Consider the following 13,041-nt stretch of genomic DNA (forward strand, 5'->3'; position numbering starts at 1 on the left):
TACAAAAACCGATGGATGTCATTACAGTAATGCCTTAAAGCTGCTATGCTGGCACATACGCAACTATTTCCCCCACATTCTGGAATGTCTCATCCAGGCCTCTCGGAGCCACTGTTGGAAATACGAACAAACCACTTGTTTAGCCCCGACCGTGTTCGAAGCTACAGATTAGCGCCAACTCACCCCCAAGCACTACTTGTACACCTGACTTTGCCCCGAAGGCGACATCGGTATATCTTCCCAGTGTCATTTTACACCTTATTTCTGAATTCAGAGCTCGTATCTGTCCTTATTGTGAACTTCTGTACCTTATCATTCCCACTTATAAGTTTCCTGACCCTCGCAAAACACCAAATTTCCAAGGCCACGCGGCTTCAGCAGGAGACTCTTCTTTTAGCTCATATTGTGCGGCTAGGTCGNGAAACACTCCTTTAGCTCATATTGTGCGGCTAGGTCGCCGCTCTACATCTGTTTCTCCGTATTCGTCTTTCGAGTATTACATTTTCATTGCAGTTTCTTATCACGTGCCTGGTAGGACGCCCTAGTTTTGCCCTTCTCCGTGGTGTTTTTGCGAACCTTCTAAAATTTTAATTGTCCGGTCTTGGTCCAAGTTAGTATGATCTCTTAGAGCCGTAAAAAATGGTAACTGGCTTTTTCTACCCTTACTACCTATCGCAGTGATATCATGTCAGTTTATTCATGACACCACATGTGTCGGGTAATGCCCGCAATTGGTGACTTTTTCGCTTCTGCGCGTTGCTCGGCAGCGATGTCAGTGGTGCTTTAATTCTGAGTTTACCATTTTGATTAAATCTGACGTAATGTCATCCATAAGTCTGGAGTAAAAATCATTTTATCGGCGGCAATTAAGTTCGACACTGTGAGGTATAGATCGGTCGAAACCAACGAAAGCTGGGTCCGCAGAGCAACACAACGTGATGTAGGAGTGGTACCGGGGACGACGGCCAGGTTGAGTGAATCTGGATATAAGTAATGAGATAATCCGCCCGCTCTCCCGCGCTTAGGGTCACCCCGGAAGTTTGAGGAGACATATGACGGGATCTCCGCACAAAAAAGGTGAGTTCTACCAGGTCCTACAAGTGTGGTTATAGATGGTTGTTTAGGGCAATTTTTGAATATCAAGAAGTATTTTGAAAAAACTGGGGCAGTTTGTGCGCAATTACTTCGTCACATTTTTTGCCGCACCCAGAGGTAGGGGGCTAAAAAAGCATGCCACAAAAGCGGTTAGCATATTTGATATTTCTGCGCCGCGCGTGAGTCTGAGTCTTCACATTTGCACCTGCGACGTCTCTGGCTTCAATCGTCATGTAACTGCGGTTCGTTTACCCCTTGGAGTCCGGTTTGAGCGGACCCTTTGATTTTAAGATGATTTTTTTTTCATGGCCAGGCATTTCAGTGGTTGCGCTTTGTGGCAGATGCAGTTCGAACTATCAGAGGCCTGGACTTGCTGTTGTTGGAAGGTTCCCGTTTGTGGTGGTCCGGCTACCCAATAGTTTAATTTACCAGGAGTGTGTGATAAAGAAAAAAATCATAACAGTAGATTGAGTAAACAATAAGAAAGGGTAACAGAGAGCAAACGGATCAATAATTGATCTCTCTAAAATAGTTAGTCGCTGGCCCAGATCAGCGAATGAGCGTCTGCTTTGACAAAAATACGGACCGACCGAGGATAGAACTCAAAGATCTTGGGATACCGGGCAAGCGTACTGTCCATTACACCAACCCGGCACCGGAGAGGTCCTATTTTTTAATACCCATATCCGGCATCCGCCAATTAACTTTTGACGATGTTTTAAACGGACATAACCGCGCAATATGATTTGTCACAGGACATGAGCTACCCCATCCTGCCACCAGCCGAAAGACAGTCCCTTAACTCCCAAACTTGCTAATCGTTTCTGCGCAGTTATCACTCTCTATAAGGCAAACTCGCGCTGAGAGTCTGCCCGTATATAAATCACAGCTGCCTCACTGGCTATTTTTCGCTCTTGCTGATTGCGTCATTATCGATTAAACAGTTCCCATCAGTCCTCAGTACATCGTCTGCTGCACACGTCTGTCTGCTTCCGTTGTCTCCTGGCTACGAACTGCATATAATCTAATAGTTGCAATCGGCCGGCCAAATACATAGACGCCCGTATCTAACATTGACGCATTCTAGAGTCTCGGTTCCGCAGAGTCAACCTTGGAATGAGCAATCGGTCTCACGACTGGGCGAAGTTCACACCGCTTATTCTACCCACTGCATTGCAATCGGCCAGTGAAATACATAGACGCCCGTATCTAACATTGACGCATTCTAGAGTCTCGGTTCCGCAGAGTCAACCTTGGAATGAGCAATCGGTCTCACGACTGGGCGAAGTTCACACCGCTTATTCTACCCACTGCATCTGTGACGACCCAATGATCGTCCGCGATCTTCTTGATCAGCTTGGCGTAGGTGAATTTTAGGAAAAATGTCGGATTTGTGACTCTGGTCCTCGATGTAATGACTGGGAATTTTATCGACCACCAGAGTGACCACTTGACAGGACGGACCATGGGGCTGACAATTTTCGTATTTTCGAAACAACTCAAAAGTGAAAGCATCAGGGCCAACTTCGTTTTGGTAAGCCGGCCGGCATAAGTAGGACTCCTGCAGCAGTCTGCAAAGTCGAGATCAACGTTTGCCACCGATCTATCGATGCAATAGGCTACTTGTTTCTGCACAGTCGATCCATTTCAGCTCACAGCTTGTGACTTGGTTGTGGAGTTCGCAGCTGCGACTTTATGGGTATAGAAAAATCACACTGCAGAAAGCGTCCAGACCAACCAATCATTCAATCAATTCAGCAACAGCCTGGATCAATGGAAGTAAAATTCAAATAGCGTGGGGTCCCTCGTAGGATGTGGCACTCGGGCGCACTCTTTTGTTCGCAATAAACCTGTTGTATTCCTTATGGGCGAACCTTTTTCCGAAACCGGGCCCTGGAGCGGGAACAGCAACCGTTTGCAACAAATTGGCGACGCCCAGACCCATGAAACCATGACAATAACTGCTGAAGCGTTGAAAACATTTTGCTGCGACAACAAAATCAACTAGAAGCGGCGCAGCCACGTTTGGAGGAGAAATTGGCACAGCAACTTAAAATTCAACCACCAGCTTCAGTCGGCTCGATCGGCGACAGCACTACGGAGTTACATTATGACCCTGATGCCGGTCCAACCTTCGATTCGTGATTCAACCATTACGAAGATGTTTTCAAAGTTGAAGTGAAGCACACACATGGTGCGTGGAAGGTTTGCTTGTTGCTCAGGAACTTGGTACAATGGAACACCCGTGGTATTTCAACTTCATCCTGCTAAAGAACCCACAAGATTTCGGTTTTGATAAAACTGTTGAGCAACTCTGAAGAATTTTCGGTGAGCGTTTCTCTTTGCTAAGTATCCGCTGCCAATGTATTAACCTTGTAAAAAATGAATCCGAAGCTCATATCACTTGTGTTGGTGGAGTCAACCTTGAGTGCGAACCATGACCGAAGACCAGTTAAACTGTGTTATATTCATATTTTGTCATTAGTCGCATTCAGACTGATATTGAACAGACCACTGAACAAGATTGAATAAGACTGAAACGCTGTAGTCCATTACCCATGACTGCCGTCACCTTTTGAATGTGGGACACAACAAGGCTGTGTTGGAGTGACCCTTACGCAACAGTCACCGTGACGACATCCAGGCAACCTCCCGTGGTAGCTAATTCAAACGCAGCTAAGCCCTCTTTTTAATGCAGGCAATGCGGCGAATGGCATTTTATACTATTGTGTCCCTATAAAAAGGACAAATGTTCAACGTGCAATCGACGTGGGCACAAAGAAAGTCAGCACCGGACGCGGAAAGCTAGCCAAGGACGCAGCGGAAAACCCGGAGATCATGAAACAGACAGGGCCAGTCAGAACCTCGTTTTAATGCATTGCTTGTAACGATTGATAACCAGATCGATGCTCGCCGCGAGTAAGTTACAATCACAGCAAACCGAAGCACAATTCGATGGCTGCTCGACAAGATTTCCGATATTGCGATAACTTCCCGTCGCACACTGAGAAAGATCAGGTCAACGATATTCACACCAACAGTGAACACTTTCAGAAATGCCTCAGGTTGGAAGCTGCAACTATTAATTAAATTCTATTGTATGGCGGATATATCAGGCCACTGTGATTGTTTATTGATTATCTTTCTGTTTGTGATTTCAATCTTCTGGGTATAGACTGTATCGATCGCTTGCATCTTTCAAAACTGTCATTCGACCACTTAAACATATCAAAACCGACCCAGTTTTTGAGTATCTAGAAATTGTAACCCGCCAACCTACGACTAAAACAGATATATGATGACATTTTCAGCCAAGGTCTTGAATGCTGCCTGAAAGCAAAAGCATGGCTTCATCTGCGCTCGGACGTCCATCCAGTTTTTAGACCCAGAAGGCCAGTGCCATAGGCGGTTTTACAAGTCCTCGATGCTGTGCTCAACCGCCTTGGAGATGCCCGAGTCCTGAAACCGGTGAATTACTCCTCATTGGCTTCACCCATCGTGGTTGTCAAAAAAGTCAAAGGGGCCGTGCGTATATGTGCGATCACTCTGCCTGTCCGAATGTTGCCTTGGAAAGTCATTAATATCCATTGCCTTTACCTGACGATAATTATGCCAAGGCAAACGGCGACGCATAATTCGCAAAGCTGGATCTTTCTAAGGCTACCTGCAGGTTGAAGTCACAGAGGAATCCAGACACCTGTAGATCAATACGCACGGTGGCCTATTCCAGTATACTCGATTGCCATTCGGAGTAACAACTCCACCATCCATCTTTCAGAAGATTACGAACACGATATTGTGTGATCTGGCTGGAGTTACGGCACACCTTGAAAACATCTTTGTCGCGGGCGGCCAAATGGGATCTTTTTCCCGATTATACGATTTCCTTCAGCGAATAAATGACTACGGGTTTTGGCTAAAGCAAGAGAAATGTGAATTTTTCTTGAGTTCTCTGAAGAGCCTTGGTTTTATTATAGGCAAAACGGCCTTCGACCTGACCCGTCCAATATCGACCCCTGAGAATGACCTCACCATTGAATGTTGCTGAACTCAAGTCTTTTTGAGATTGACTAGCTACCAGAGCGCCTTCCCGCCAGTTGTGCATCGCTTGTGCCAACCTTTCAAACAGCTTTTGACCAAAAAATGTCGTTGGGATTGGTCACGCGATTGTCAGCTTGCATTCGAAAAAGTGAAGGGGCTGTTGCAGTCTGAACTTCTAATGACGCACTGCAACCCCACAGCTGTCAATCGTCCTTAGACCTGACGCATCGAACCGTGGATTTGGTGCAGTCATTGCTCACACGTTTCCTGGTGGTGCGCAAAAGGCAACCACTCATGCGGCAAGATCGCCGGCTCCAGCTGAACGGAATTACGGTCAAATTGAGGACTGAGCGCCAGCCATCATTTTTGAAGTGAAAACGTTCCACAAAACGCTTTATGACCGACACTGCACGCTTGTGACGGATCAAAACCCACTGCTGGCTATATTCGGTTCCAAGAAAGCTATCCCGGTATACTCGGTCAACCGTCTACAATGATGTGGCGCCATTCTGCTCGGCTGTAACCTTACCATAAAATATGCCTCAACTGATAAATTTGGGCACGCTGAGGGACAAACGCGCCTAGTTTCTCCTTATGGAAAGGAACCAGAAGATGCCGTAGCAGCAACCGTTGCTGTTGAACCGAAAGTCCGTGCTGTTCTGTTAGAGACCATGAATAAACAACCCGTGACTTTTGACGCGGTCCGACGTGCTACCAAAAATGAGGGCATACTACAAAATCCAGCTGGTTAACAACATTTCCATCCCAGGAAACCCTGTCAACTACGGAGTTCACTGTCTGTTGTCAGTGGCTATATTCTCTTTGGTGACCAAAGCGTCATTCACACCGAACTTCGCGCCTGGGCCATGGCACACTTCCGCAGTGGACATCCAAGGATGAGTGGCGTGAGGGTCCTTGCTCGCGACTATCTTTACGGGCACGGCGTCACTGAACACATGGGACAAGATTATGAGGTTGATTGCGTTGCGCAGGTGCCCAGAATTCTCCCAGCTGATAGTCGCCACAGGCTGGATTGCAGCCAGAAAAACTGTCGTATCGCCTTAGTGTAGGTTTTGCCGTACCAATTCACAAACAAAGCTTCCTCGTCGTGGTCAAAGCATTCAGTCTGAAGTCTTTGATGTGCCTGAGATAACGGCTGAATCCATCACCAAACTGCAGCATTTGTTTTCAATATTCGGTATCCCGGAAACTTTTGAGTCCGGTTATCGTATTCAGTTGACGTCATCAGTTTGGTGAATTTATCCGGAGACGCAGGGTCACTCACGTTACTTACCCACTATTCTGTTCAAAATCCAAATATGAAGCTAAACTATTCGTAGACGTTAACGCGCCTTGATAAAAGCAGAAGGTGAAATGACCATGAGAGAAGCCCTGGATGTACATCTGCTGAAGCATGGAGAAACTCCTAGGCGACATTCCCCGGCGAGCCGCTCTCCAGCAGGGATTATGATGAACGGACGGTCGAGACGTAATCATGACGCTATCCTGCCAACACTCACGTGTTTTCACTCAACAGCAAGAAGTTTAGAGACCGTGTTCCTGTCAAGAAATATCGTCAAGGGAGATGTCGTCACAGAAGATGGACTGTTGACGTCGTCCTCAGAAGAATCGTTCAGGTGATTTGCAGCTTCCGGATTGGATCATTGATATGCAAAAGACATGTAAAACCAGCTATGGCTGATGGAATATCCGATTCCAAAGGCGGAAGAAAAGTAACCATACCTCAACCTGCCGTTTGGAACCTTTGATTTCCCAAGATCAGCGTCAGCATCCACCGCCTCACATGTGCCACTCAAGACAGATCCATTACTGCAACCAAGATGCTTACAGAAGGCTGGTGGAAGGTCAGATTCCTGAAAGCAATCCAGAACACTCGGAACCTACCGAGACCTCAAAACCTCACCAGAATCTCAGCTGAAATCCAGGCTAACCAAGCATTTGATCAATGCGACAACAGCCTTCATCGATGTAAGTGAAATTCAAATAGCTTGAGGTCCCTCGCAAAATGCTACACTGGCACGCACTCGCTTGTCCGCAATGAAACTGTTGTGTTCTTTATCAGTGAGCCTTCTTCCGGCACTAGACACTGGAACGCAAACAGCATTCAGGTGTAACAATGGTCCACCAATCAAATAAGCGGCGATAATCCGCATACATTGGATGATGTGTCCTCACGGGGCCTGTCTCACTCCAAGCATCACCGTCCTTGGCCATCGGGGGTCTGCGGCTAATGCGTAGAAGCTGAAATCTGGAGTCGAAATCAGTTGAATCAGCGTGCTACTACAACTAGAATACACAACCACCAGTGAGGTGGTCATAAATTTGGAATCGGTTAATATGTCGTGTTATGCGCCTACCGCATAAAACTGCCAGGTCACTGGAGGCGATCCTCGGATATACGCCAAATTTTTGGACAGACTTTTTGAAGACCAACAACGCACTCTAAGTTTCTGTATGCGGCAGTTTTGGAGGAAGTGAGGTAAAAAAACCAAAATTTTGCTTGATTCTCATTCTGCGTGACTAATCTGCGTAAAGCAGTTCGTAATTATACTGTGTCAACGCCATTAAGGGGTGATGTCAAAAAGTTTGTTGGAAGGGTTGTTATGAGGAAAGATCCCTGGATGGTCACTTGGATTCCTCCATGCACTTGTCCATGAGAGAGGCCGTGGTGCTCCTGATTACTGTGCAGGGGGCTGAATAATTTTCTTCGCATCTAAAGGATCCAGGATGGAGAGCGCTAGGTGCTCGTTCGGGTAGGACAATCAGTTGTCGACCTCCGTTCAAGCTACGACGTTCTTTGTATTTGCATCTTCCGAAGCCTTTAAAATGAACCTTGTTTATTCTCTAATTTCCCAACTAAAATGGATTCTTGCACTTGGCTTTCCGAGTAAGAGCTGTATATTTTGTTTCTCAGCCGACAGGCGTCTAGATACTTGTCGACTGTATGCTACGTCTATACAGTAGCTAGCGCAGACAAGGAGTTCTTAATTTTGATCGTATAAAATATACTCTGGGATTGTTTAATACTGAAGACTAGAGGCCTTACTGTCGACAAGCAATATTTTAATCCATTTTGGTTAAAGTTGAGTCAAATCAACAAATGCATTTTCAGTGAACCGAAGAGAAGTTTTTTTCAGGAACGTTCAGATATAACCTTTATTAAATGTGGCTGTTTACAGCAGTTCCTATATTTCGCCCACACAACCGACCGAAGAAGCTGGATCTGCTCGAGCGCGATGCCAAACTTATTGAGCGCATGTGGAACTATGGCGCTTATTGCCGCGTCGCCTCTTAGCTTCAAGCAGAAGTCAAATAGGCGCGCGGAAGTATTTCAGATATCATGTGTGCGTTGAATTCCATGAATAGGGCAGGCAGAAAGAACCCCTCAAAAGCACGTTTTCCTGCATGCGCGCCCATTACTGCAAATCGGTTATTTATTGGTATAACGTTGGCCGCTGCTACGCCTTATGCATTTAAAAATTACAAGTATTCTTATATATTACCCGCTAACTTAATAGTGAATCTTGTACACTACGGGTTTATTCCATGAGGCATTCCGTGCACATGACAGCTATCCGAAACCGCCTGCCTTTGGATTGCAAATGGACTTGACCCGACAAAATAAGACAGACCAACGAAGGCAGGTAAATACCTTAAGAGACTTTCAGCAGAAAATCAAATAGTGCTTGTATACTAGCTGAGCATATCATCGTGTAACTGACACACTCATGGGCCATCATCTCTTGGAATCGGAGAGGAGTAAGCAAAGCTAATGACGAACGGGCTTTTTAGTTACAAGTCATGTACCCAGGAAAACAATTATGTGGAATAGTTTTCTGGGCAAAAACACGTTTTTCGTTCCGGTTCCCTGACTACAGGTGCGCCCAAGAGCCAACCAACGACCGTTGTTGTTTTATTCAAGCAAGTTTCCCACAGCATTGGCACTGTTCTAAAAGAGCGCTACGTTCGAGCGTGTTTGGTCTAGTCGTGGTGTCTTGTGTGGCTGAAAGTGAGTGAATTTTAGCGGTTATGGTGTTTCTAAGCTTTTGTTGCAAAGAGGTGGTGGGCTCATTAGTCTGGAGTAAAAAGTGAATATCACTATTTCCACACCTTTTCGATTCTTTATTTTTGTGATCTATGAGGAGTTCATGAAATTTCATTACGGAGCCTTAAGGCTCCGTAGGATTTTCATAATAAACAGAACCTCAATTTGGTCTTTATGTACTGCAATAGCGTTTTTAAGTGTTTGCTCCAGTCGCTCTCCGTCTTTGCCTAAGGTGTTTTTTATGTTTATTCCCGGCGACTCACACGGTCCACTACATGCTGTGATGAGTATTGTTGACACAAGTCAGTGATACCTAAGGCGCCATTCGGCGACTATGTATAACCATACAATCGAAAATGAGGTATTTATCGTGCAGGTCCAATTTGTATGTGACGAACTAACGAGAGGTTGTGTATGTGGTTGTGGTAATAGCATTAGCGGTAAAAAGTTAAAATGCTGTTGTTCTTTGGCTTGTGTAATTCTCGATCCGCCTGAAGTATGTTGGCACCTTGCTGGCAAATTTCTCCACTATTGGGCTTTCTGAGTGAACCCCTGGAAAACAGACATGATTAGATCATCTGGATTTCTGAGAAAACTCACCTGCAAATTCTCTCGGTGCGTATCTTTACCAGGTCCTTAGGAAAGATCGTGGAACAGACTGCCTTTGGTTTAGCTGAAATCAATGATCAAGTGATTGGACGGGGTCATTTTCTCTTTTTAGGATGGAAAGCATGTTCTTCTACAAGCTTATGGGGACAATTTTTGTGGCAAACTAAGCTATCACATAAAAGTGTTCCGTGAAATGGATTCATTTCCATGCGTCGATTCACTGACCGATACACGAGGCGCTTGTTCAGGCGTTTTTTGTTGGGTCCATTCACATTTCAGAGGCTTCGATTCAGCGGGGAGTAAAATGGCGCAGCATCGTGATTTTATCTCAGCTTTGGACAGTGAGCTTGCTATCATGAGGACTCACATAAGAAGCATCTAAGTGAATTGAGCTGGATCCTAGATGCAACGTGTACAGCTGTGAGAAAGTGATTATTTTCTACACGAGCTACCCGAAGTGAGAAAAATACCGTCTTATCAGAGTGTGTACTGTGATCTTTCAAGCCTTTTGTCGTGCTTTCACCTTGGAATAGTATAGTCAATTGCTGGACCCTCTTCGGATATGGCATGTATCAGGTTCCCTCGGAGTAAAGGAAGTCTATGGGGGAATAAAAGAATTCAAAGTTCAATGTGCATGCTTTATGGTCAACAGATTTGAAAACAAAGACCTTCTTTGTAGTGGCCTTTTTGGCACACTCAGTGAGTTTTACTTCCTTATTGCGTTCTGACAAGTTAAGGTGGCTGGGGTATCCCGTAAGCTGTCCGACGTAGGTTATGTTAATTGTCTGGGTGGTAATTGATGTAATTAACGTGAATTTGTACCGAATCACCGAAGAGCAGCGAATGCTCTTTGAACGGAATTTCTGTGATGGGTTGGGAAAACATACTTAAAGAAGACCAGGTACCTACGCCCTATTGGGTATCCCGCTTCGTAATTACTTTTTGACCATCCTCAAGATGCTTACCCAGTTCTGCGAATAACATGTGGACATGCATTTCTCAACTCAAAGAAAGGTGCCACTCTCGTTAACCCTGCTTAGCGGTGTTGACATCCCATCGCATCCGCTGAAAACCAAAGACCTTAGATTGGTCTGATAAAGTAGACGTGGACTCAACTGCACATCAGGTAGGCCATTGATGTGAATAGGAAATAAGAGCGGTCGTAGGACGGAACCTTGAGGAATCCCGAGGAAGTTTGGTTTATATCAGTAATTTGATTTACTTTCAACTCAGAACGCTGTATTTGAGAGGAATGCCTTGATTCGAAGAATTTCCCCTTGGATCACAAAGGCCTGGAGTTATGGAGCAACGGGACTCGTGGATTTGACCGAACGCGTTTGTAGTCAAAAAAGCGTCCGGAAAGTGTTCTTCGTCTTTGGTCTGTATTAGGTTGTTGAGGTTCCCAATACGGAACTTTGAGTGACACCTGGGTTCGACAATCCGGAATATCAAAAGTAAGAATTGGGTTCGTAATTCTGCGGCACTATTTACAAAAGGGTAAGCAAATGTGTACAACAAACCTCAGTTGTTCCCGTTCGTAGCATCAACAAGCTCACAGGTCTGTCACTGACCGGTACGGTGCAGTGTCAACGTTCGCACACCAAACAACGGCGAACGGAATGATGGCTCAGTAGCGTGGGTTGCGGTTGTCCCCTCCGATGACGGTCTCGTACTTCTGATTGGACGTGCGATCACACGGAACTCGTGAGAAAACAAGTCAAGGCAGGTTCAGCAAACGGGACATGAACGCGCATGGGTAAGTAGGTCAGCAGCGCATATTTACACAAAGATGCACATGTCAATACACAAGTGTCGGAAAGGACGGCCTCTGTGGCAAGATGAGTGGCGGGTACGGATAAGCAAAACAATTGGAGATCAAAAGTACATAGGCAGTGTAAGCAAATGAATGGGGGAGTTATCATAAGGTCAAGTTTGATTCAACACAGATTGTTCATGTAAAAGAGCACACGTTACACAAGAGTGGTTTCTTAATCGATAGTGGTTCAGCTATAACATCTTTCGGTGCCTGGCTGCTACGCCACCGGAAAGCAAGCATGAGGGTTGGGAGGATATCAGGCTACCCAAGCCTAGAAAGGAGATGTCAATAGGTCGTGTTTGAACCACAGACCTTCCGGTCAGTAAGTTTGCGCTCTAAAGGCAGCCATCTCGCCCCCTCATTGCCGTCATGAAGAGACTGGACCCCACTGTGGTGTGACGGCTTGCGCACCTCAGCGACCCATTGAGCTGTACGTGGGGTGCTTCCGCGACACAGTCTCTCAGCTTGGTCAAACAAGTTGGTCTGACAATTACAGCCTCCTGGTCTCCCATGTTGGGAGATAGAACATATGGCGACTTATTCCGTAGAAATGGTAATGTGTTAGCATTTCTAGGCAAACACCGCGGTTAGACTTTTGAACCAAAGGCTTTGGTGGATGGCCCCAATCGCCCTCCTGTCTATGTATTGGCGCGCTGACGGTATCCAAGCCCACCTGCAACCATGGTACTTGCGTTCAACAACAAACTGGTGCCACACCGGACGTCGCATGTGGCCATCAGGCAGATTGCCTTACTGCACAAAGCGGGGTCCGTAAGCGAAAACTCGTTGCTACTGACGCCATCGTTCTTACTCCTCCACGCACTTTCTCTTCCCCCTTCTCCCCACCCCATTAATAACGCTATCCTTGTAAGCTTAGCACTCAGGACTGATGACTCCGTTCGTCTTGCGTCGTTTTTGCGTGCAACATATGCTCGACATATGCCGACATCCTCAAGTATCTCCAAATCAATCTTCAAGCCCCGACGTTCTGAATGCCCTTTTGCGGCGAGCTAAAGGCTCAGATATGGTGGCGCTTGCCGGAGATATGAATGCACAGGTAGCCAGGCCTATCTTATCTGAGACTCAAATGGGAGGTCGACATGAGTCGGTACGTACGGATAATGGTGAACGATTGCTTCAGCTATGTACCGACTGCAGGCTGTTTTGTGCAGTACTAACATCCGAAATAAACAGAGAGGTGGCCAATACTTCTGGCGGGTGAGGGTGTATGTTGAGCTCTCCAAAAGCTTCCCTACAAAAAGTGGTGTCAGATAAGGATGTCCACTCTCCCCATTTTTGTTCGACTTCGTCACCGATGAAATAATGAAGCGAACACTGGATGGTTTTCAAAACCCCGGTGTCCTAATTGTTGCTGGTGAGAGCCTTGTCGACCTGGAGTACGCAGATGACATCG

The 13,041-nt window shown here is 46.0% G+C and overlaps 2 protein-coding genes across 2 annotated transcripts in view; one reads left to right on the forward strand and one right to left on the reverse strand.

Moving 5' to 3' along the window:
• Positions 1-9,110: 9,110 nt before the first annotated feature.
• T265_08871 (hypothetical protein) overlaps positions 9,111-13,041 on the forward strand; it is a gene marked incomplete at both ends in the record, with an annotated part of 23,475 nt that continues 19,544 nt past the window's right edge. Inside the window, one exon of the mRNA XM_009174793.1 lies at positions 9,111-9,166. The remainder of the gene's footprint in view (positions 9,167-13,041) is intronic.
• T265_08872 (hypothetical protein) overlaps positions 12,765-13,041 on the reverse strand; it is a gene marked incomplete at both ends in the record, with an annotated part of 3,893 nt that continues 3,616 nt past the window's right edge. The window contains one exon of the mRNA XM_009174794.1: positions 12,765-12,989. Coding sequence (XP_009173058.1) covers positions 12,765-12,989 — 225 coding nt within the window. The remainder of the gene's footprint in view (positions 12,990-13,041) is intronic.

Source organism: Opisthorchis viverrini (genome assembly GCF_000715545.1).
Source record: "Opisthorchis viverrini unplaced genomic scaffold opera_v5_243, whole genome shotgun sequence".
NCBI classification, from domain to species: domain Eukaryota; kingdom Metazoa; phylum Platyhelminthes; class Trematoda; order Opisthorchiida; family Opisthorchiidae; genus Opisthorchis; species Opisthorchis viverrini.